Source organism: Chanodichthys erythropterus, chromosome 16 (genome assembly GCF_024489055.1).
Source record: "Chanodichthys erythropterus isolate Z2021 chromosome 16, ASM2448905v1, whole genome shotgun sequence".
NCBI classification, from domain to species: Eukaryota; Metazoa; Chordata; class Actinopteri; order Cypriniformes; family Xenocyprididae; genus Chanodichthys; species Chanodichthys erythropterus.
This window is the reverse complement of record NC_090236.1, coordinates 25,193,092-25,219,197: the sequence shown is the minus strand read 5'-3', so window position 1 is coordinate 25,219,197 and position 26,106 is coordinate 25,193,092. Positions and strand designations below refer to the sequence as shown.

At 36.7% G+C, this 26,106-nt stretch overlaps 1 protein-coding gene across 1 annotated transcript; it reads right to left on the bottom strand.

The window, feature by feature from the left end:
- Window positions 1-3,957: 3,957 nt before the first annotated feature.
- On the bottom strand, window positions 3,958-25,233 carry rxrga (retinoid x receptor, gamma a). Its single transcript, XM_067362637.1, has 10 exons — window positions 25,080-25,233; window positions 16,061-16,266; window positions 10,916-11,054; window positions 10,607-10,786; window positions 10,343-10,503; window positions 8,228-8,357; window positions 7,279-7,411; window positions 6,754-6,845; window positions 4,575-4,680; window positions 3,958-4,414 (listed from the first exon to the last, which is right to left on the bottom strand). Exons 1-10 carry the CDS (start codon window positions 25,108-25,110, stop codon window positions 4,267-4,269), a joined length of 1,326 nt encoding a protein of 441 aa, XP_067218738.1. The 5' UTR covers window positions 25,111-25,233; the 3' UTR covers window positions 3,958-4,266.
- Between the last annotated feature and the right edge of the window lie 873 nt (window positions 25,234-26,106).

Below are 26,106 nucleotides of genomic sequence, written 5' to 3'. Positions count from 1 at the left end.
GCATCATTACTCCAGTCGTGAGTGTCACATGATCCTTCAGAAATCATTCTAATATGCTGATTTGCTGCTCAAGAAACATTTCTTACTATTATAAATGTTGAAAACAGTTGAACTGCTTCATTTTTTGAGGAAACTGCGATACATCAGGATATTTTGATGAATAGGAAGTTCAAAATAACAGCATTTAGTTGAAATAGAAATATTTTGAAACAACATTAAGCCTTTATTCTCACTTTTAATGCATGCTTGCTGAATGAAAGTATTAATTAAAAATAGCATTGTAATTAATGCATTAAATATATTGGGTTCAAATATAGTTATATATACTTGTTATATCTCTGTTATATCTATAATGTTCATGTATAATGACAATACAAATAAAGAGCTTGACTTGACTATATATCTAGTGTAAATATAGGGGTAATCGTGATATAATAGTGATATAATTTCATGGTTTCTCATCAGCTATATAATTGTGCGAACTTTTGCAGTGCATATTGGTAAACTGATGTTTATGAAAGAAATTTCTATCTAAATGGATTCACAATCCATACAGAGATGGATTGTGGATTAAATTTATACAAGTCACAAAATGTGGTATGGATCAAATCCAGTGTTCAACACATTTGCTCGTTCATGTGTGTTATATCCACCATTTACTTTGCACCGTTGATGTGAATGAGCAGGAAATGTTATTGAAACAGATAAAAATATTGACGCAGCCATTTCACAGGTGAGACTGAATTGTTTGCTATCTCGTTACATTTGTGGTATGTCAATTGTTATTCAAGAAATCATATAATCACATATTGTTATGGCATTGTTATCAAAACACATGAACACATAAAGTGCATTTTCAGTTCCATAAAAACCATCAGTCTAGACGCACAACAGAGACAGATGAAAGAAGCACATTTCATTCATGCCTGCTGAGAAACGCATTAATGGTGTTCCTTTTCTGCCTGCTCCAGACGTTTTACAAGTGCTTTTTTATGTTAGGGAAAAAAGTTTCCCAACCAGTGAGTCACAAAATAATTGATTTAGAACAATCAGACAGACCCGAGCAACACTATGACACCTCACTTTGACTTGGAATGTAACAGTGTCACATTAAATAGTATTGATATTTTAGTTGTTTCATTAAATAAATAAATTTATAATAAGATAAAAATATATTATAAATTAGTAATAGTAAAAGATTTAAAGAATTTCACTTCTTTGACAAAAACAAACAAACACCAAAGACCTAACGTGATTCATTTAAACAAGAAAACTGCTTGTGAATGTGTTTCTGAGACAAAGGAAGGTGAATCTGGGTTTCATTTTACAACTCTTATTCGTATATAGCTTGTTTGTTGAAGATTTGTATTTAAGTGTATGTGGTCAGAATTATTGGCACTCTTGATAAATCAGCATCAAAGGTGACTGTAAAAATAAATCTGCATTGTTTATCCTTTTGATCTTTAATTCATAAAATTAGCAAAAATCTAACCTTCACTCTAAAAAATGCTGGGTTAAAAACAACCCAAGTTGGGTTGAAAATGGACAAACCCAGCGATTGGGTTGTTTTAACCCAGTGGTTGGGTTAAATGTTTGACCCAACTGGCTGGGTAGTTTAATTTAACTCAACTATTGTTTAAAAATTACTGTATTGCTTGCTTAAAATTAACCCAAAGTATTTTGGAAAGGAACATTTACTATGTTTAGTATGTTTAATAAATGAACATTTATTAATAAGTTTAATGAATAATAATTACACAATAAACATTTATTAAAGGGATAGTTCACCCAAAAATGAAAATTTGATGTTTATCTGCTTACCCCCAGCGCATCCAAGATGTAGGTGACTTTTTTTCTTCAGTAGAACACAAATGATGATTTTTAACTGCAACCGTTGCCGTCTGTCAGTCATATAATGGGAGTGAATGGGAACTCGATCAATAAGAGTCAAAAAAACTTGCATAGACAAATCCAAATTAAACCCTGCGGCTCGTGACGACACATTGATGTCTTAAGACACGAAACGATTGGTTTATGCGAGAAACCGAACAGTATTTATATCATTTTTTACCTCTAATACACCACTATGTCCAACTGCGTTCAGCACTCGCTTAGTGAGGTCTGATCACGCTCTGACAAGGGAAGTGATGTCTCGCACTCATTGAAGTATATGCGCGAGACATCACTGCCATTGTCAGAGCGCGATCAGACCTCACTAAGCGAGTTCACCTACATCTTGGATGCGCCGGGGGTAAGCAGATAAACATCAAATTTTCATTTTTGGGTGAACTATCCCTTTAAATTGCTTATTAATAAATGTTCTCCTTTTGATTTCCCACCTATTTTGGGTTCATTTTAAGCCAGCCATATAGTATTTTTTAAACAATACTTAAAAATGGTTATGGTTAAATAAAACTACCCAGCACATTGGGCAAACATTTAACCCAACTGCTGGGTTTGTCCATTTTCAACCCAAATTGGGTTGTTTTTAACCCAGCATTTTTTTAGAGTGTTTGATTGAAGGAAAGGAATTGAAAGTGGGGGGGGGGAAATCACAATATGAAATAAACGTTTTTCTCCAAAACACGCTGGCCAAAATTATTGGCACCCGTAGAATTTTTTATGAGTAAAATATCTCTGAAGTATATTCCCATTCATATTTACATTTTTTTAGCACACCAGAGTGACTAGGAGCATAAAATTGTCCAGCCATGACTTCCTGTTCCACAGGAGTACAAATATGTGTAAACACAAAGGCCAAATTACCTTAATCATTCATCACAATGAGAAAAACCAAAGAATATAGTTCTGATGTGCAGCAAAAGATTGTTGAGCTTCACAAAATAGAAAGTGGTTTTATGAAAATAGCTAATGCATTGAAAATCCCCATTTCCAACATCAGGGCAACTAAAGATGTTACAAATCTGCCTGGAAGAGGACATGTGTCTAAATAGTCCTAATGCACGGTGAGGAGGAAAATTTGAGATATGAAACAGCACCTACATCCCCACAAGTTGTTCGGGAGGATTTCAAGAAAAATCCTCTGCTCTCATCCAGAAACAATCTCCAGCATATTCAGATGTCAGACAATACTGGAACTTCAAAAGGGAACAGCTTCTATGGTCAGATGAAACTAAAAAAAGAGCTTTTTGGCAGCAAACCCACCAGATGGGTTTGGTGCACACATGGATAAAAAGTACCCCATGCCCACGGTTAAATATACTGCTGGATCTTTAATGTTGTGGGCCTATTTTTCTGCTGGAGGTCCTGGACATCTTGTTCAGATACATGGTATCATGGCTTCTATCAAATACCAACAAATAAAAAAAATCAAAACCTGCTTCTGCTAGAAATCTTATAATGGGCCGTGGTTGGATCTTCCATCAGGACAATGATCCAAAACAAACATCAAAATCAACACAAAAATGTGTCACTGAGCACAAAATGAAGCTTCTGCCATGACCATCCCAGTCCCCTGACCTAAAACTTAAAGAAAATGAGTGGAGTGAAATGAAGAGAAGAAGCACCAACATGGAGCTGGGAATCTGAAGGATCTGGAGAGATTCTGTATGAAGGAATGGCCTCTGATCTCTTGTCAGGTGTTCTCCAAACTCATCAGGCATTATAGGAGAAGACTCAGAGCTGTTATCTGGGCAAAAGGAGGTTGCAAAACCTATTGAATAAAAGGGTGCCAATAATTGTGGCCAATGTGTTTTGGAGAAAAACATTTATTTCATAATCTGATTTTCCCCCCACTTTCAATTCTTTTCCTTCAATGAAAGGTTAGATTTTTGCTAATTTTATGAATTAAAGATCAAAAGGATAAACAATGCAGATTTATTTTTACAGTTCTCTTTGATCATATTTACCAAAGGTGCCAAAAAGTCTGACCACAAATGTATGCACAACTGTCTGAAGATTATTTCAAAATAAGGCAAGAGCAAAACATTTGAAAAGACTTTTATTTTCACAGAATTCTAAACTCATTGCTGGTGACTGTTTATACAGTTTTGCATTGAATTAAATATTTTCACATTTAGTTGTTGGAGCTATCACAGTTGGTAAAATCTATGTACAAAATAAAGGTTTACAGTACTCTTACATTTTACTTTAACAGTGTCTCTTTCTTTGAAAATACCAATACAAATCCTTTGTATGTTTTTTTTTTTTTTCTTCACATTGTGCTTGGTAAAAAATAAGAACTTCTTTTTGTTATAATGGGGTTAAGTGTGCACTGGGGGGTATTTACATGCAGTAAGACTTTTGTCATGTGATTTGATGCGGTGCTTCCAGCATCTCCATGAGGAAAGTGTCTATAGGTGTGTCTCCGATGAGTTTGAAGAAAAACAGGTGCTCCAGGCACTTCAGTCCTATGGAGCGCAGAGCGGGCAGACGGAGGAGCAGCTTGGCAAACCTGAAAAGAGAAAAAACGCTTAGACTCCACAACTGTACCCGCATAACCTACATACTGTATCTGTTTACACTAATAAAAAGCCAAAGTCTGTCTTAAAAATAAAGAAGAACAGCACTTCTGTTTCATCAATAAAATATCAAGGTGGCAGTGCGGGAACTACCTGCCGGGCTGATCGGGGTAATTGTGTTTGGTGTAGGCCTCCAGTGAGGCGTAAACCTTTTCCCGTAATGCCTCGACCTCTGATGGGTTTGACAATCCTTTCGCATCTATAAAAGGGACAGTAACATAAAACATAAGAGCACGTGCATTTCATCATCCTGATAAAAATGAATTTTGCTGTCTGAACAAGACATTTCATTTTTTCAATCATTCAGTTTAAAGTCCCAAAAGTCTTTGGAAAGGTCACTCTATGAATGCAATAATAAGCATTTTCAAAAACTGGGTGCAATGTTATCTGACATTATACTACTCACACTTCAACCATTGAACATTAAAATTAAATTTAAAAAATTAAAGTCACTATGAACACATTTCCTCTTTTATTTACAATTTCCTCGCTCGCTGCGGCACTCATTTTCTGCTTATCAGTCGCCAGTTACTGAAGAGGAATCCAGCACGAGACAACGATATGGCTCAACCAAAATTGATACTGTTGCATGATTGGCTGTTAGCGTGTCACTCCCTATGTTGCTAGGTTACCAGAGAGCGAGTGCCTTTGTTAATGCAACCAAACTTGCTTCGCAACATCTGTTTTCTTCCGACGAAGAATAAAAAATATCGAACGTTTTTATTGTCTATCGCGATACATATCGTTATCGTTTTATCGCCCAGCCCTAATATATTATGTAACATCCAGTAGTTGCGTTAATTAAAAGTGTTTATTAACTTTAGCATTGCGTGATAATATTTCAAAGTGCTTTCTGTCATTTTGACAGATAACTAATACGGTATTTACCTGCTTTAGAAACATTCCATTAAACACAGTTAGGATTAGAATTAAAAAGGGGAGACAATAACAGTTTAAAGCATCTGTGTGAAAACAAACCTGGAAAGAGATGTGAGGATTTGGGGAGAAAAATTAGAGATTTTCAGTGCACTCTATTGAATTATTCTAGGGATATTTCGTAAATTAAATCGAGAGAGCAGACCACAAGTTGTCTTCTTTCATATTATTACGGTGGTATAAAAAGAAAAAAAAGGAAATAATCAGGAGAAAAATAACACAGTAACTGAAAAGAGCTCTTGCCATAGATATTCTTGTGATACCATATCATATTAAAATCTGATGTCTGAAAAAAGACATGAAGGAAAACTGACGGATAAGGATTATTTGTAGAGCAACCTTATGATTTGAAATTATTAATTTCGGCCTTTTTTTGAGTGGAAGTTACCGAAACTGGAAGTGCCTCTCATAATTCAAAACGCAGTAGGCTCATTAGTAAAAATATGGATATTTATATAAAAAAAAAATTATGATTGTTTATTATAATTAAAGGTGCTAAAGAGGATGTTTTGTTTTATAAATTTTCGCAATATTACTTGAAACTGTCTTTACTAACTGATAAAAGACTATTTATTAGGTGCACTGAAAGGAATAATATTAATATACATCATCTGTGCATGAGGTAGGGCCTTAAAAACATCAGCCAATCGTTTACGCGATCATCACGTAAACGATTGGCCCTCTGGCTTGTCAATCACTGCCATGACGTTCCTTGTGAGAGACGAGTGCGGCTACGCGCTCCAGTAACTTTCCACACTCCACAGGCGCCGCATGCAATGTTTTTGTTAGGAGACAGGAGTAACAACTGCAGATTATGAGGTACCTGTGGTGAGTCCGACATAATGAATCCACTAACACGACACAGCGAATGCCGGTGGTAAACACTCGTGTTCTAATACTCGTGCACAAGTTTTGGGAGGCATTCCTTTGAAAGGAGGGGGGTTGTTCTTACACATGCGCTCATTTCAAAAACTCAGTAACAGTAAAATCTGAGCTTTATGATGACATCACTTCTTTCTGCAGAGCTGCTTTACAGATGAATTGAACTCATTTCATAACTGATGAACTTTACACAGTTGTCGAATCGAACAGAATCAACACTGAACTGATTTCAGCTGAATAATCACTGTCTATTATTGCTTTACAGCAGAACTAAATTCTGTTTGCATCACTGAATCATTATTTTCTTGTTTATCACAGTAAAGTTGCTTTGAAACATTGTATAAATGCCATCTAAATAAAGGTTACTTGACTTTAGGCAGATCTGTCTGTCTGATTAGGTTTATTGAAATTGTCTGGTGGTTCTGAGAGTTGAAGGCTCGGCACAGATCTTTACCTGGGTTGAAGAGGACAATAGCTCTTAGACAGCCCAGCTCTGTCTTGTCCATCTGCATATCCTTCATCTTAGACACCAGCTCTGTTAATACCCTGTAAACATTATTATATTTAGATTAGTACATTGGATATACAAGGATTCAATAATATAAAGAAAAGGATACAAATAGTGGATAATGTCATATGAAAGTGACTTATTCTAATGCAGAGGCATCAATGAATGTTTACTGGCCCCAGGGTGGGACAACGTGTCACTCACATGACATCAGAGCAATGGCAAACCACAGCCATCTAATCAATCTAGATGGACAAAATCAAGTCCCGCCCAACATTTTTTCTTTTTCCTCAAGAAGCTGTTTCACTCAGATATACAGTACGTCACAATAGGGAAGGAAAGACTATCGCAACTTCTGTTTCATGCCGGCTTGAAAAGGAATTTCACTTGGTTTGATACTTTTTTAGGACATGCATTCACACATTTTTAAGTGTGGATTTGAGGTGGTGAGATTCTATGATGCAACCTGACCTGTCAAATATCGAGCCCACCCCTGCGCTGTGAGCACTGCTGCGGTGGACATGTAGGCCGGTGGCCAAAAGGATCCCGTCTTTAACCGTCACTGAACGGTGTGAGAATGAAGCGATGAGCAGCTCGTTCCAACCTAAACACAAACACACACGGTGAGAGCGGGTGGTACATTCTACAGCCACATTTAAAGAGTTAGTTCGCCCAAAAGTGAAAATTCTGTCATTTATTACTTACCCTCATGTCGTTCCTCACCCGTAAGACCTTCGTTAATCTTCGGAACACAAATTAAGATATTTTAGTTGAAATCCGATGGCTCCGTGAGGCCTCCATAGGGAGCAATGTCACTTCCTCTGTCAAGATCCATAAAGGTACTAAAAACATATTTAAATCGGTTCATGTGAGTACAGTGGTTTAATATTAATATTATAAAGCGACAAGAATACTTTTGGTGCGGCAAAAAAACAAAATAGCGACTTATTTAGTGATGGCCGAATCTGCAGTTCGGAGCGCCAAAATCACGTGATTTCAGCAGTTTGGCGATTTGACCCGCGATCCGATTCATGATTCGAAACAATGATTCATTTATGCTCCGGTGCTTTCTGAAGCAGTGTTTTGAAATCGGCCATCACTAAATAAGTCGTTATTTTGTTTTTTTGCCGCACCAAAAGTATTTTCGTCACTTTATAATATTAATATTGAGCCACTGTACTCACATGAACTGATTTAAATATGTTTTTGGTACCTTTATGGATCTTGAGAGAGGAAGTGACATTGCTCCCTATGGAGGCCTCACGGAGCCATTGGATTTCAACTAAAATATCTTAATTTGTGTTCCGAAGATTAACGAAGGTCTTATGGGTGTGAAACGGCATGAGGGTAAGTAATAAATGACAGAATTTTAATTTTTGGGTGAACTAACTCTTTAACATCTGAATAGAGGGATACTGACCTGCTCGCAGTAGGATGACCTGGTCATCCAGAGGGAGGTCAGAGAAGTGCGGGATTCTTTTAGCCCACTCAACAAGAGTGAAGAGCTGCTTATCTGCGGCCTGGCAGATGTTGGTCACTGGGTCATTTGTCTGAGAATCAGAGACAGAAATATATACATATTAAAGTATTGACCATATGGGGGAGGGGGGGGGGATTAAAATGAAATCTCTCTCTAATATCCCAATAGTTTCTTATTATGATAGGACAGGAAGCAAAGAGGGAGGGGATGGGATTGGGAAAGGTCTATGAGCCAGGACTCAAAGTCGGGTAACCTGAAGCACAATGGTGCGCTGCCCACAAGGCTATCGCCATTGAAAATATCCCAATAGTTTCTTAAGACAGCACCAAAATTTGATTTAGAGAAAATGGAGAATTTAGTATCCTGATTTAGTATCCTGCTTGTCTAATTGAAAAAGACCCTTATAATTCACTGCAAAATATCTTGTTTCCCCATCCTTAAAACAAGATCAATTTATTTGAGAAGCTATAATAGCAAAAGAAAATATATAATATAACATAATATACAATAGCAAAATAAAATACAAAATAATAACAATACTAATATAAAAATAATATTAAAATAACTTAATTCAAGATATATTCTATGTAAAAGAAAAAGGTCTTGCTTATATACACATTTTTCTTTCTGAAATTTATCTAGTTTTAAGGATTTCTTAGATATTTTTTCCTGTAAAACAAGACAAAAAATATTGATCAATAAAAATTTTTTTGGAGTGCGCCAAAGTCTGCAATTAAATGTCAGACAGTTTAAAAATATATACATTTGTCATCACTTTAGTGTGACACTTCATAAGAGAGCTATTATTTCTCTTGGCTGGAGTAATTATATATTTTTTAGAGAAATTAATTGTTTTATTCAGCAAGGATGCATTAAATTGATAAAAAAAAGTAATATAGCCATGATGTTTATAATGTTACAAAAGATTTCTATTTCAAATAGATGCTGTACTTTTGAACTTTCTTTTCATCAAAGATTCCTGAAAAATTGTATGTATGAGTTGTAAAAAATGAGTTTCCACAAAAATATTCAACAGCAAAACTGTTTTCAATATTAAGAAATGTTTCTTGAGCATCAAATCAGCATATTAGAATGATTTCTGAAGGATCATGTGACACTGAAGACTGGAGTAATGATGCTGAAAATTCAGCTTTGCCATTACAGGAAAAAACTACATTTTAAAATATATTAAAATAGAAAACAGTTATTTACTTTTTAGTAATGTTTCACAATATTACTGTTGTTAAAGTGTGCTTGATAAATGCAGCCTTGGTGAACATTAGAGACTTCTTTCAAAAACAATAACAAAAACAGACCCCAAACTTTTGAACAGTAGTGTACATTCAAATCTTTTTTATAATCTCTTTAATATTGATCAGAATTCTATGGGAGAGGATTAGGGCCAAGCAATAATAAACAAATAAAACCATCTCGAGATTAAAGTTGTTAAATTTCGAGAAAAAAGTCGTTAAATTTCGAGAAAAAGGTCGAGATAAAATGTTGAGAATAAAATCATTAAATTACGAGAAAAAAGTCGTTAAATTTTGAGAAAAAAAAGTTGAGATAAAATGTTGAGAATAAAGTAATTAAAATACGAGAAAAAAGTCATTAGATTATGAGAACAAATTCGTTAAATTATGAGAAAAATGTCATTAAATTTCGAGAACAAATTCGTTAAATTACAAATTTGTTCTCATAATTTAACGACTTTTTTCTCGTAATTTAATGACTTTATTCTCAACATTTTATCGACTTTTTTTCTCGAAATTTAACGACTTTTTTTCTCATAATTTAACGAATTTGTTCTCATAATCTAACGACTTTTTTCTCGTAATTTAATGACTTTATTCTCAACATTTTATCTAGATTTTTTCTCGAAATTTAACAAGTTTTTTCTCGTAATTTAACAACTTTAATCTCGAGATGGTTTATTTTTTTATTATTGCTTGGCCCTAATCCTCTTCCGTAGAATTCCATAATGTTAAAACATAAAAATGAAATACAGTTCAGAAGAACATCACGTTGCTTTTTAAAAGACTTCATGAGGTGTCTCACCGAGTTTCCTGTGCTGGACTCCATGTAAGCTTCAGTCTTGGGTTCCACTGCAAGCTCAGCGTCTAGAATCTTCTCCACTGGCATTTCCTCATTAAAGCTGCTGCTGGACTCCACCTCATTATCACTCTTTTCCCGACCCCGCTGTCTCTCTTCTTGCACCGCTGTACAGACAAAAAACTTCATGATAAACAATAATCACATAATCACTGTTCAAATGGCCTACACAAGTCATTGATGAAGGTCTCTTTCATTTGTGTCACTCACCTTCTCTCTTCATGCCCATGGCCAGACACTTCTGATAGCGGCAGTACTGGCAGCGGTTCCGCTGGCGCTTGTCTATCTGGCAATCCTTATTGTCTCGACACGTGTACGTGAGGTCTTTCCGGATGGTTCTCTTGAAGAAGCCCTTGCATCCTTCACAGCTGTAAACACCATAATGTTTCCCTATAGGTAGAGAAATATATTTGTCTTTAAGCATACCCAGAAATACAATTTCAGTCTGGCTCCAGTCAAAGACAATATCAGCATGACTAAACATGTCCTTGTGCGCAGATGCTGTATGAGGGTCGTTACCTGAGGATCGGTCTCCGCAGATGGCACAGATGTGTTTGGAGAGGGACCCCGGGCTGCTGCAGGAGTAATTACCCAATCCCACCAGTCCTGGAGGAGGTTTAATGTCTTCTGAGCTGCTAACACTGTTCAGAGAGTTCATCTGTCAAGAGAGAAACAAACAACGGAGTAAGCTTGTGTGTGTGAGTGGTTTCCCGTTCCTCTTTGGATCACGTGATGTTATTGCTTTGACTGAAGGTGAACGTTCATTACAACTTATGCATTCACCCTCTGTAGCTTTGAGCCTTATTAGACATGTATAGGATACACTTTTCAAGGTGTTTATGTGGTCAAAATGTGAAATAAAGCAACAATGGAATATAAACTTCAGAGTGCTGCAGCTAAAAGTTGTACTTAAAAATCATTAATTGCAATCAAAGTATTGGCTAAGTGAAAAAAGGAACTTTGTCTTGACCAGTAGAGGGCAGCAAATACTTGACATGGCAAGTTTCATGAGCGAAACAAGATCCTGGTCAAGTACAGATCAGATGGCTGTTATAGAATTAGACACACATGCCCAGAGAGAGAGAGAAAGGTCAAGGAATGGAAATTGAAAACAAACCAACTAAACCCCAACGGGTCAATAGACCAATAATAGCTTAAAAAGCTGAACATGAACTACAATGTCAGGATGTGCATTTTTAATGAAACTAGGAGCTGTGCAACTGTTAATGCATATTTCATAAAATGTTGTCTTTCCCCTAACTTTGCAAAGGAGCAGTATTTAGCTTTCAACTCAGTGCACTAATCTCAGCCTTCAAGCATTATACACATCAAACCAGCTCCTGCTGCACAAAAATGCTTGTGACTTTATTTGAATTTACTGGATAGTTAAAAGCAGGAGTTCCACACCAGAATAATGTCACACTTGAATATGAGCTTGTTAACCCTTGTGAAAAAGAAGTGTGCTTAATTGTACTGAATATGCACTTTCAGAGAAAATCTGCTAAGAAATATAATAATAAATGCATCTCTACCACAGTGAAGCATGGAGGAAGATGTATCATGGTGTAGGAAGCCTTTTTAGCTGCTGGTTTTGCTAAGCTACTTCACTGTGAAAAGTAATTTAATGCTTTGATGTACCGGAGACTATTTCAGAATGGCTTGCTTCCTACAAATGAAAAGTTGTTATTCCAAAGAATGATCAGATGTTATTTTTCAACAAGACAATGCTCCGGTCCAAAAGGTAGGCACGGCGCCCTTGGCGCCCTCGAATCCGATTTGTGCCCCCTCAGTTTCAATTTGTCCCCCTTCCACCCCCAAAACGGGATTGATTTTAACTCTTTGACAAGTACGATCGCACCGGTGTGATTAAAACGTTCAGTGTGTCACTGCTAGATTCAAACGTACTTTTGCGCTTTTGAATTCACGGATGCGCATAGTGCTTTCATTTACCACTAATATTCAGTGTTTTCAACCATGTAATGTTTATTTGAGGTTTCAGACATTTAAAATAGACATTTAAATGCAATACTATATAAAAAAAAGACATTTATATTTTGTTAAATTCAAATTCCATACACTGATGTCTATTTTATTTACATCAAGTTTACTCTATTCTTCTCCCAGTTCACTGCCCACTCACTTCTTTGTATTTCGTAAAAATGTATGAATTTACGTGATGTAAATCCGATTATGAGCTAGTTCCTCTAAAATTGGGGTGCAAACTCTTCGCGTGTTACATCAACTAACATGATCATTATAAAGGTCTTTAAAAGACTAAACACATTCACTTCCACGTTGTGTTTGGGAAATAGACGTATGAGTGCTGCCAGCATTGCTGCAGAGGTTGAAGGGGTGGGGGGGGTCAGCCTGTCAGTGCTCAGACCATACACCGCACACTGCATCAAATTGGTCTGCATGGCTGTCATCCCAGAAGGAAGCAACTTCTAAAGATGATGCACAAGAAAGCCCGCAAACAGTTTGCTGAAGACAAGCAAACTAAGGACATGGATTACTGGAACCATGTCCTGTGGTCTGATGAGACCAAGATAAACTTATTTGGTTCAGATGGTGTCAAGCGTGTACAAAGACAAGTGTGTCTTGCCTTCAGTCAAGGAGTGTCATGGTCTGGGGCTGCATGAGTGCTGCCGGCACTGGGGAGCCATGAATGAGTAGAGCATGATCCCCTTCCTTTAGAGACTGGGCCGCAGGGCCAACAAGATAACGACCCCAAACACACCTCCAAAACAACCACTGCCTTGCTAAAGAAGCTGAGGGTAAAGGTGATGGACTAGCCAAGCATGTCTCCAGACCTAAACCCTATTGAGCATCTGTGGGTCATCCTCAAGCGGAAGGTGGAGGAGCGCAAGGTCTCTAACATCCACCAGTTGATGTCGTCATGGAGGAGTGGAAGAGGACTCCAGTGGCAACCTGTGAAGCTCTGGTGAACTCCATGTCCAAGAGGGTTAAGGCAGTACTGGAAAATAATGGTGGCCACACAAAATATTGACACTTTGGGCCCAATTTGGACATTTTCACTTAGGGGTGTACTCACTTTTGTGGCCAGCGGTTTAGACATTAATGGCTGTGTGTTGAGTTATTTTGAGGGGACAGCAAATTTACACTATTATACAAGCTGTACACTCACTACTTTACATTGTAACAAAGTGTCATTTCTTCAGTGTTGTCACATGAAAAGATATAATAAAATATTTACAAAAATGTGAGGGGTGTACACTTCTGTGAGATACTGTATGTCATAGTGTGGCTACATGATGCGTCGCCAAGGAATTCATACATTCTAAATGATCTAAAATAACAGTCGCCTTAAAAAACAAACGCTGGGTGCTTAGATAGAATATAGAGCCCTTGAATATATATATATATATATATTCTAGAATATATATATATATATATAGATATATAGATATAGATATATAGATATAGAACCCTTCAAGAATTATGAATGCCCCTCAGTTCGTGTATAATGGCGCCAGCTCTGTCAAATGGCAAAGACAACCAAGAAGTGGCTTGAGAACGAAGAAGTGGCTTGAGAACAAGTCCATCAGACTCATGTTTTGACCTGGTCAGAGTCCAGATTTTAACCCTATACATGAATATTTGGTCACATTAAACATTGGAGACATTTTTTAACTACACATGAACAGTTTCAAACCATTAGCATTGAGTGGAACAACATTGCCTCTTCGTCCTGTCAAAAGCTGACTGCAAGTTTACCTACACAGTTTAAACATTTAAAGAAAACAATGGCGTTATTTTTTCTACAGTATTTGTCCAATTCTTGTTATTTCCTGACCCGTGCTTTGTGTTTAAAATGGTTATAGACCTAAATATTTTGCCATTTTTGGCTTGGCCTTTTTTTCTTTTTTTCTATTTTCTTTGTTTCGCACAGTAAAGGCAAGATATGCACACACACATTCACACTCACACAAACATGTTCATTTCTAAGAGCGCTATCCTGAAACGGTGAGCCATTCAGTGAGGCAGAAAGATGCCGGGAAGGTGATGCACAGCAACCACCATCACATTCGCTCTCTTTAATCTGCTGCCTATAGCCCATATATTATTCAGAGCTCTTGGCCCTCACTCACGAGAAGCATTCCTCTATAGAGTCGTCCCTACTCTCAAGCGAGACATTTACACACAACGCTATTTACAGCTAATAGAATGGCAGGTTTCCACAGCTTTCTTGAAGTGTCGCATATTGTGCCCGCTGTAGCGCAGCCTCGACGCAATGATATCTCTCTCCATGTGAGCCAAGGTTATACTAGGGCTGTCCGTCACGCTACATTAGCTCTTTTTAGGCTAGACTAAACTGAATGGGCTGTTCTCCCTCGGGCTGGAGGGAGGCCCTGCAGAGGAAAGGAGAGATACATTAAAAGAGCATTCTGAATTTGCATTGCTGCCTCTTGCAGTGAAAGTTTCTCTGATTGGAAGCTTGGATGTTCTACTAGCTCTTCCATGAAATAGCACAAATGATCCAAAGCAAAGAAAAGAAAAAGGTTGTGCTTATTAAACAACTGGGTGGGGGTTGTGCTCTTTTAGAAAGGATATTGTACTCTATGTATTCTCTATGGAGAATTTTCACAAGTATGCTAGTATATGAATCATTAAATGTTAAAATCTGATTTTATGCTCCTTGTCATGAAATAAACATTACAATGTTTCATAAACTAGTGATTTTTGACTCCAAGGCGCTCAGCTGTCCAACAATATTCAAAGGCTCCCTAGCCCAAGTTTTTTCTTCAAAACTTATTTTGATCTAAGAGAAGGCCTATAGTTTCTGTAAATTTAAATAGTAACTACAATAATTATAACTATATAAAAATTAAAGTAATTAAATTTCAGGATTCCAAAAGTTTTAGGAGCTGAATATTCAGTGTTCCCACCGTTTTTAACCAATGAATTTACTAGCTTGCCATAACTAGTAAAATATATATTCATTATAGAAATGCCCATTGCGTTTTAAGATTTTATTAATTTAAAGGTGCATTAAGCGATTTTTGAGAAACGCCTTTGAAAAGTGGATCAGACCGAGCACCAAAACACACTTATAGCCAATCAGCAGTAAGGGGCGTATACACTCATGATGGGGGAGGAGAGAGAGCTCAGTGCACAAGACAGACGCTTTGGCTTCACTTTTCAGGACTTGTGCGGCAGGCTTGAGCAAAACCAATGTTACTCATGTATCGAGAAGAAATAAAGCAACCTTGGTGCCTGTTTTCAGGCCTTCCCGCTTAGGTCTTTCCAGCTCTAGAAAGCTTTTCTAATATTACCGCGGGTCCTAAAGCTCTTGCCTGATCATAACCCTTCTTTTTCCAGTGATATTCCTCTGACCTTTTCTTCTTTGTAATGTCTCTCAGCCATCTCTCTTTCTACAGTCTTTCTTCAAATCTCCCTCATGCTGACTCCCTCTCCTCCCCCATCATGAGTGTATACGCCCCCTACTGCTGACTGACTACAAGTGTGCTGCGGTGCTCAGTTCAATCTACTTTCAACAGCTTTTTTCAGAAATCGCTTACTGCACCTTTAATGCTTCTTTTGTCTTATTTTAAAGTCATTTTGAGGCCTGCATGGAAGTTTGCTTCCACAACCCCCTAGTTGAGAACCACTGTCATAGACACGGCGTCTTTCTCTGGACTGTACCTGTGGACTGTTGAGTGCGCCATAAACCATGCTGGAGGTTGTGGGCATGGTGGCTGAAGGCGAACCCAGGGAGGAAGAAGTGATGACTGAGTATGGTGACCCTAGACCGTTGATGATGGAGGGGTGATGGTGGGACACCATGGAGCTGAGAGGAGGCTGGGACGGAGGAGAGCTCAGGTGACCGTGTGTTACCTGCAAAGAAGAACCTGCGAACAGAAAGAGGTGATTAGTCCCCAGCTTACAGGGAACATTCTAGGAACTTCAGCTAACACTGTGGCAAGGTTTGTTCAAAGTTATGAACAAACATTCTTCCAGTAACGTTAATAGAATGTCCGTTCAAAGTTATATGGTCTTTAAAAAATGTTCTCAAAGCATTAGCACAAAAACGTTATTTAAACATTGTTAATGGAACTTTTTTCCTGAAATGTTTTAGTTGGATGCTCATTTAACATTTTTTTAAATGTTACTAGGGTTTCAGAATTTCAGAATGTTCAGAGAACAGAAGTAATATTTTTATATTGTTTAAAAATGATATAATGGAATGTTGCTTTAAAGAGATAGTTCACCCAAAAATGACAATTCTGTCATCATTTATTCACACTCAAGTTGTTCCAAACCTGTATGTTTTTCTTTCTTCTACTGAACAAAGAAGAATGTGGGTAACCAAGCATTAGAAGGTAGCCACTGACTTCCAAAGTATGGGGGAAAAAATACAATGGGAGTCAATGTTAACTGTTTGGTTACGCACATTCTTCAAAATATCTTCTATTGTGTTCATCTGAAGAAAGACATTCATACAGGTTTGGAACAAATTGAGGGTGAGTGAATGATGACAGAATTGTCATTTTTGGGTGAACTATCCTTTTAATGTTCATATAACCAAGAAAAAAATGTTTTAAAATTTTGAAGATTGAGAGAACATTCAGAAATAACGTTTTCATGTCTTAATGTAAAACTTAGTAAGACGTTCTTAGAACATATTTTTGTTAGCTGGGTCTGTATCCGCCATGCAACAGATTTTTTTCCCCTCAGAATTTTAATATTATGTTAGCAAATTCATATTTTTGAGTATTAATATTTTAAATATATATATTGAATTAAAACATTTTTGAATAAATTTATTAATAACGATTTGCATAATGTGAATAATAATTAATCATCTTGAAAAAGATTTGAATACACGGTTGACTTGTTCATTTTTCTCTCTTTTCTCTATTCTTCTACTACATAAATACAGAAGATGTATTGTGACAGTTTGACATTTTCATGCTAGAAATGCTGTGAGTAATCTGGGGGCCGTGTCAGTGATGGGGTAATGGTTGGTGGCATTTGCACAGTAGTAGGGGTCAAAAAAGTGACTAGCAGTGACTGCAAGCACTCATGGATCATCACACATCAAATTTCAGACACATCAAATTTCAGATCTCTCACTCAAAAGTGCAAAATGTACACATACTTAATAAAGTCTTAAGGTCTTTATTATTGTCATTACATGTTTAATACAGTGAAATTCAGTTTGGAGCAATCCAGTATGCGGCACAATAAAAAATAGATTTATACATTTAGGAACAGATAAATAACTAAGAGTACACATAGTTAAAATGAGTTATTGCCCAGATAAATGCCCAGATAGATAGATAACTAAGAATACACACAGTTAAAAAGTTATTGCCCAGACATACGCCCAGATAAATAAATGCTACTACTAAAGCTGCTAAAATATTTATATATAGTATTTATATATATATATATATATATAAAATATTTATAGCCTACATCAGGTCCTGGAGGGCCAGTGTCCTGCAGAGTTTATCTCCATCCCTGATAAAAACTCACTTGCCTATAACTTTCTACTAAAGACCTTGATTAGCTGGTTCAGGTGTGTTTGATTAGGGTTGGAGCTAAACTCTGCTGGACACTGGCCCTCCAGGACCGGAGTTGTCCATCCCTGGCCTACATCATATGAATTCATATAAATGAATTTTCTGTAAGTTAACAAATGAAAGTAATATCAGTCAGATAATTATGCGGCCAGTATTTGTCCATTTGAGATATCCACCGATAGCCTTATCAATGGATAATCAACATAAACACTGTTAGTGAATTTTGAGTAAATAATGTGTAAAATAGTCATCATTGAATTGTAAAATGTATATAAGCATTATATCAGCTCTCTAGATGTCAGCATTGGTCATTAAAAAACGTGATTGGTCGACTCATAGAGTTAACGCTCCTTTTTTTAGAGAGATTAAAATAGTATGAACCTACATATCAAGCAATGTTTATTTTATGATAAATTAAATATCTTAAAATAGCAATTTCAGATTAAATACTGACACCAAAACATGGGCTTTTAAATTATAAAGAGTCCATCATGCATGCAAAATGAAGAGCAAATGCAGTTTAGATCCTCACAAAACCTTCACAATACATGTTTTAGATTTAATAGTCAAGCTACAATCAGCCACATGCACAAACTCAATTCAAAGTCAGTCAAATCATCCCAGCAAGGCATTTTCACTCACTCTCGCTGTATTTTAAAGGCATGATAGAGCGGCTGTTTTCCAACTGTATCTTTTGTTGTGATGCCTCCTGCTCCTCACACTGAAATGGCTCTGCCACAGTGACATGCCCTGTAATGCCATGAATGACCATGTAAAAGCTATCCTCAGCACCCACACTTATTCAAGCCTGTTAGTCTTCGTGTCCTGGTGGTATTAATGACCTCTAAATGTCACATTCTGATCTGAAGGAACAGCTATCCTTGGAATGACTGGGTGTGCATATGTTCAAAGGGCACATCAACTTTCTTTCACTCTTGCTGGTTGGAGATCAGATGGAACGTGATATTAAATAAATACATTCCACTATAAAACATATTTATAGTCAGAAAAAAAGGAAAAAGGGAGTAGATTTAAACCTACAGCCCGCCAATGACTTTATGAAGGATCATGTGACACTGAAGACTGGAGTAATGCTTGCTGAACATTCAGTTTTGCCATCAAACAACAAATTAAAATAATATATTTTAAGAAACATTATTTTTGATCAAATAAATGCAGCCTTGCTTAAAAAACATAAAAAAAAAAAAAATCCTAACACATCCATATGGTCAAGGATCCTCAGAAGTGATTATATGCTGATTTTTCAACAAATCTCTGTGACAGAATGATCAGCAAAAATTAGCTTTCTAGTGGAGATTATGAAAGATCAATACAGACACTCAATCACCCAAATAAATTCAATAAGCTTGCTTAGCAAAGCAGAACACCATATGGCTGCATCATGTAAAGGCTGTCATTACTAATGGTTCAATAGGATATTAAAGCGGAGATTTGTGTATGAAGTGTATCGTTGCACAATTATACTGATGGCTTTATAATATATTGTCTATAGTAGCCCTGTGGACACTTAGATAATTTAGGAGCAATGAGAAACTGAATTAATTTTAAAAACCCTTTAAACAGGACTCTTTTTGAGTACTTATAATGGTGTAAAATACAAAAAACAATTCACTGAACTCGTTAAAATTGCAAACAAACCCTGAGAGGACTCAGTTCAACTGAATAGCATTTTAAAAATGCTATTAACACCTTGATGTCTAGCTTGAAAAAGAAAAGAAAAGAAACCTCGACTCTAGAGAACACTGTGTTTTCTTTAGTAAGACCTTGAAGTAGAACATCATGGTTATTTGATTGCACTTACTGCTTTGTACATATTTCAAGAATGGCACTTCAAAGAGAGAACAATTCTATCATGCAAATTTGTTGAATAAAGTCACAAATGAGGTGAAAGTTTTGTATGAATTCGTATGATGTGATTCGTATGGAATTTTTGTTTTGTTTTTTTTAGAAAACGAAGGATGACAGTTAGGTGTAAGCAAAATGAGACTGTAGATATATCCTAAAGAACATATATCCTAAAGTATCCATGAATAAAGGTGGCGAGGCTGGATGGAAGAATTCCCCTGGGGATGTGTGGCGGACTGATGCTGGATTACCTACTCAGATTAAAGAGATTATCATCCTGTGGCTCACAGGGGAACTGGTTTATTGATGCAAGCCCAAAATCTGATAATAAGGTTTAGTTCTAAATGTCAGGGAAGGAATGTGTGCTGATTTGGCTTTGTGGTAGTGTGTTTAATAAAACTATTTGATAGACAGGCTATCGATCACTATTTCAAAGACAAACATTTTTCAAATTCTTAAAGTCGTCATGAAACGAAAATTTGCTATACTCTTTTCTTCCGTATTGTGATGTATATTTGAGTGAAATGGCTTCTCGAACAAGAAAAAATGTGGGACTTGATTTTAATTTAATATGATAATTGATATCACAGAAAGTGATGCAGATGAGTAAGTACAGAAGCTACTGAAATAAATTTCTATCTAGGAATGACCTTCGAATAGAAGTGACACAACCAAGAGCATGGGGTGAGTGATCTGGAACATGGTTTTTCTCTGAGACTGTCCTTGGGAGAGACTGTCATAACTGGGGCAGAAAAATCGTCAATTAGATTAGGAAGCTGAATAACAACCCAGCCTGTGTTGAAGATGCTCACCATTGATGGCGGGGCTTTTTCGACTGAATGTTATCTAATGGATCAGGCATTGTGTTCCAGTGTTTTTGTGTAGGTCTAGAATAGCTAAAGTCTACGTTTAATGCAAACAAATGCATGCAGAGCCTGATCCCAACAGATTTGGTCAACAGTGAAGGTGTGTTATGTTATTGTAGTAAAATTCAATAAAACGTAAAAGGGCTTCTTTACCCAAAAATGAAATTTCTGTCATTAAGTAACCCGTAAGACCTTTGTTCATCTTCGGAACACAAATTCAAATATTTTTGATCAAATCTGAGAGTTTTTTTTTTTTTTTATCCCCAATAGAAAGCAATGAAATTACCACATTCAAGGTCCAGAAAAGTAGTAAAAACATAGTTAAAATAGTCAATGTGACTACAGTGGTTCAACCTTAATTTTATGAAATGACGAGAATACTTTTTGTGCGCAAAAACAAAACAAACAAATTCATCTCTCCCGTCAGACTCGTACGCAGTGAATGCAGTTCAGGGCTTCCGTGTTTACGTCCGAACGCCAACTCATTATTGGCCGGCTCCTGCGTCAGCATCACACGCATGCGTCGAGCTGCTCACGTGAACAGGCGTCGGCCAATACTGAGCCGGCGTTCTGACGCAGAACCTGGAAGCGCTGCAAGGAAAATAGAATGGAGAATGACAGGGGAGAGACAAATTTGTTGAATAAAGTTGTTATTTTTGTTTTGTTTTTGCACACAAAAAGTATTCTCGTCGCTTCATAACATTAAGGTTGAACCACTGTTGTCACGTTGACTATTTTAACTGTTTTTACTACTTCTCTGGACCTTGAATGTGGTAATTTCGTTGCTTCTATTGAGGATAAAATAATATCTTACTTTGTGTTTCGAAGATGAACGAAGGTCTTACGTGAGAGTGAGTACTTAATGACAGAAATTTCATTTTTGGGTGATCTACTACTTTTTCAATAGCAAACACACACAGATGAGAGGTCAGTCTTACCAATGGTTGCCAGGTTTCTTTTCAGAACATGAGAAAGGCAACACTTGCATTCAGTTGCAACAGTGAAGGTGAAATAGGATACGGCAGTCTTTATCTAAAGAGACCACCTCAAACACAAGGAAGAAAAAGGGTCTTTAAACACCCAAGACACAACACTGGCCTTGTATGTGTTCATCATGCACTCTATTCACTGTTTACTGGAACATGAGCTGAACACACGACTACAACACTGCTAAAGGGCCTGCCAAGGTCTCTCTCTTTCAGGATACACAAAGTCATGAATCATCAGATGTATATGATTTGTCCATTCCAAATTTGGAGACATTAGAAGAAATTCTATGCAGCTCTTGCAGACACCTCTTTTATGATCGTTTTTCTTCTGTTTCCCTTATATAGCCTAGGCTATAGGATATGTGTAAAAAAACGAATAGCATGCCAATTTCTATGGTTTTAGAACAGTATTTTTTTTTGCTATATATAACAAATAGCTATATAGGCTATACGTTTCTTACCATGACCCCGGCCTTGTAGCTAAGTGCGAAAATTCTCCGCATGAAACGACACGCGCGCAACGCAAATTGCGCAGCTCGAGGCAGCGACTGACATTACAAGAGCGCGCGCAACTCATCGAGAGCCTGAGAAAATCTAAAAATAGTCTTCATAGTCCACAATTTGCCACTGAATAACAACGGTAGCTGGGGTGAGATTAATAAACACAACAAGGAGGGTGTTAATTAAGGCAATAAAATGACTCCAGGCATGATGTTATGTGCTGTGACAGGCAGTTCGGGCCCTTTGTGAGAAATGTCCATATAGGGGAGAGTGGGGGCGGTTGCAACACTTTTTACAATTCCTTCAGTTTCTCAGCGACTGTTTGTATTAGAAAGACAAAAAATATTTATATTAAACCCATATATGTCACCTACCTGCCCATACTGTTGCAACATGTGTACATGTGATAATATGAAAGTAATTTGTACTTAAATGGACCCTGAAAAATGTTGCAACTGTCCCCATATATGGGGACAGTTGCAACAGTACCGAGGGGCAGTTGCAACAGTCATTTAGATGTAATAAAACTCATACTTCTGCATCATTTTTCAAATCTTTTTTTTTAGTTTATTTGAGACCAGAGTTCATTGAGTTAACTTTTTAAAGTAAAAAACAACCAAGTACACAACCATGTAACACCTTTGTCAAAATCCCACAAACTGATTTATGTAGGCCCAACTCAAATGTGATTTTCTGCCTAATAACATCAACTCATGCAGTTCTGACGGAAGAAGAAAACTAGAGCAAGCTGTTTGCATGTGCACAACTCACCAGCACATGATGTGGGTGTTTGCCAGTGTGTTGCTATGCATTTGCAAAGTATTTTTTGTTGTTGTTACTTACTAGTCCCTCCTTCAAAGCCAATTTGAAAATCATAAATCTGAATATCATATATCTGATCATTTGCAATGAGACAGCATAAATTCCTCAACAAGATGCATAATTTGAGGCAGTTAGAGTGAGTTAGGGGTTTGCTCTAAACACAGACACTATGCATGAGCCATATTAATAGCGATGCATGGTTTAGCAAAGAGACTAAATGAATAAATGCTAAGAAATACTAAGAAAATATGCACAACATATCCAAGCACAGACCTCTAGCTTGGCTACAATATGTGCTATTTCTCTAATATGCAGTATATATGCGCATTTTCTGATGATGAACTGTATGCCTTTAATATCTTAAAAGTTGTTCAAAGCATTTCTAAGGATATTGATTTTCTGAGATGGTGAATGGGAACATGTTTTGTGTAACATTAGCAACACAGTATTTGCTGTTTGATATCGTAGTCAAACAAATGCTAAGCATATCAATTATCGTTATGTGACCTCACTGTCCTGCCATCATTGCTTACTACAGCAGCAGCTAAGGACAGAATAGGTAGAGGGACACCCCTTTCTGTTGTCCTTTTCCTGTAAAAAAAAAAAAGTTGTCCATACTGAAAAAAACAGAACAGAAAATGTAGGATACACTGCAGAGTTTGACTTTTAAAAAAGCAATTTGCTGAAATACAAAGAGGAGATACCTGATTATTGAAATATGTTCTTTATCAAACCACTGAATTGCCTTTTATATAAATTTTTATCTAATTGTCATTATTATTGTCATGAGGAACAATTGCAACACCATGTGGGGACAGTTGCAACAATGCGTTGCAACTGTCCCACCCCCTGGCAGCCATCTTAAAACTAGTGATGCTAGCCTAACACATTAGCTTGAACACATTGTACCCAAGTCTGTTAAGAGCTAAGAAAATGCACATTCAAACTATAAAACTATAAAAAACAATACTTAAACAGTTTAGACAGTATGACAAAAAATCTAGTAGTAAAAAAAGTTACTTTTTTGCCTTGAATTTCAGTTCTCCTATAAGGAGGTTTAGCATGTAGCTGTTAACTTCCAGAAAGAAGGAGGGGCATACTGAGCATGTGCAGTAGGAATGTCATGACTCTAGCTCATTCCTAATTGGATAAATCAGCAATGTTGCAACTGCCACACGTTGCAACTGTCCCCACTCTCCCCTACTTTCACCCCAGAGACTTGAATGACTGACTGTACAGGTGATAAGTAATATTTCAGCAGTTTAATACTCGCTAAATCAGTCATCCTAACAAAAGCAGGACGACAAATGAGTTCATTTCATTCATATCAAATTAAACCGATTTTTTTCCTAACTAAATTAAACTCTGAAATAATGTCCTCTTAACAGTCACTAAGTAAAAATTTTTTTAATTCATCTAGAACTAAATAGGCTAATTTCACAACCGCTAGGCTTGTGAAGTCTTGAAGAATTTCATCACAATGATGAAATGATCTGTCAGACATGTTCCGCAGAAATTTAGCCTAGTTTGAGGACTGAGTCAAATGTAGCGATCCATTCTGCATGAGAAGTGTAAAAATAAACATTTTCCACATGTAGCCTAGTTGATTTAAAATCTGTTCTGATCTTCTGTACTCGTGAATAGTTGATCCTGTCTGGGTTATTTTATACGATACACCTTCTAAGAGCCAAACTGTTGCTAAATAAATAAATAACCCTCGACACACTGCTGTCCAGATACCAACTGAGAGCCATTAATAACTACTCGACAGCAAACAGTTTAACAAGAGGCGCTCTGGAAAGCTATAAATTACATAACCGCAATTAAAGTGCCAACCCCTGACCCTGACTGAGAGGCACAATCTTTATCACCTGATTTTAACATTGGCACTGGTTCCAAGTCAATACACATGACACGACTGCGCCGATAACTCACGCACGTACAATTTATGAGCATATCGTACAAAGTCCGTCTGAAGAATCCGTACTTCAGATAACATACGGCATGGGGGACACGCAAACACTGAGGCTTGAAAAGAAAACAACACAGACTTCCGGGAATAAAATAAGACGTAAAACTGCGAAGCACTTACTGAGATGAAGATATGTGTCGTTATTATCCATGTTTTGACGAATATGAAAGAACTGTCCAGTTTTCTCGTAAAGTGTCTTGTTTTGCCGTTCTGGACGGCAGCATCTCCCCGCTGCTGTCCGCGATCTGACTGAGGATTCGCTGAGCACACTTGGGGCCCCACCGAGGGGGTGGCGAGGGCCAGACCTCTCCCAATGACAGCCTACTGAAGCTGTATAATTTACAAAAGTAAAAGTATACAACATACTGCTTTTTTTTCTTATAAAAACGTATTCACGCAAAATAAATAAATAAATAAATAAATAAATAAATAAATAAATAAATAAATAAAAAATACTGAAATACTTTTACCAAATATAAAGGTTCCAAAATGCATTTTCTCAGCAATGCCAATTTTTGGAAGAACCCATTTTTGGGGTCCCCGAAGAACATTTTAGTCAACAATTATTTCTTAGTGTGAAGAAAATTTATAGTTTTTCCACTATAAAGAATCTTTTGTGCATTTGAGAGGTTCCACGGATGTTAAAGGTTCTTTATGGAATAATCAATGCAAATACAGAACCATTATTTTTAAGACTGTACAAGGTATTTTGGTAATATACAATACGGCTAGCTTGTATAATACAGTATGCACATACTAGCTACTTTTCTTTTTTTTTATAAGAAATAATTGTTTTTTTGTTTTTTGAATGAATGTGATTTGAAAAATGTTAATATTTCAGCTTTATTATCATATATTTTTTTTCTTTTTTATTGTCATACATGACTACAGTGTTGGTGGATCATGTACTAAAGAGTTTCAAATTTTAACATTGGTATAGTGCCGATAAAGCGATTTTGATATTAAAATGAATGCACATTTAAATGTTTTTGTTCAGCTAAATATATGGACTGAAAGCAAGCATATGTAAATGGGAGTTTATAAATGAAATAAATATATAATTTCTAAACATTAAAATGTTTAATACTACAACATGTGTAATAATAATCAGAACAGGTTTCATTAAACCTATCAACACCAAGTCATT

Coding starts and splice junctions, on each gene's coding strand:
- rxrga (XM_067362637.1), bottom strand. CDS start 25,110: ATGGATAATAACGACACATATCTTCATCTCA. Junction 11,055..16,060: donor GCGCACTCAACAGTCCACAG/GTACAGTCCAGA, acceptor CTCTCTTGACAG/ATGAACTCTCTGAACAGTGT. Junction 8,358..10,342: donor AGTCCAGCACAGGAAACTCG/GTGAGACACCTC, acceptor TCTGATTCTCAG/ACAAATGACCCAGTGACCAA.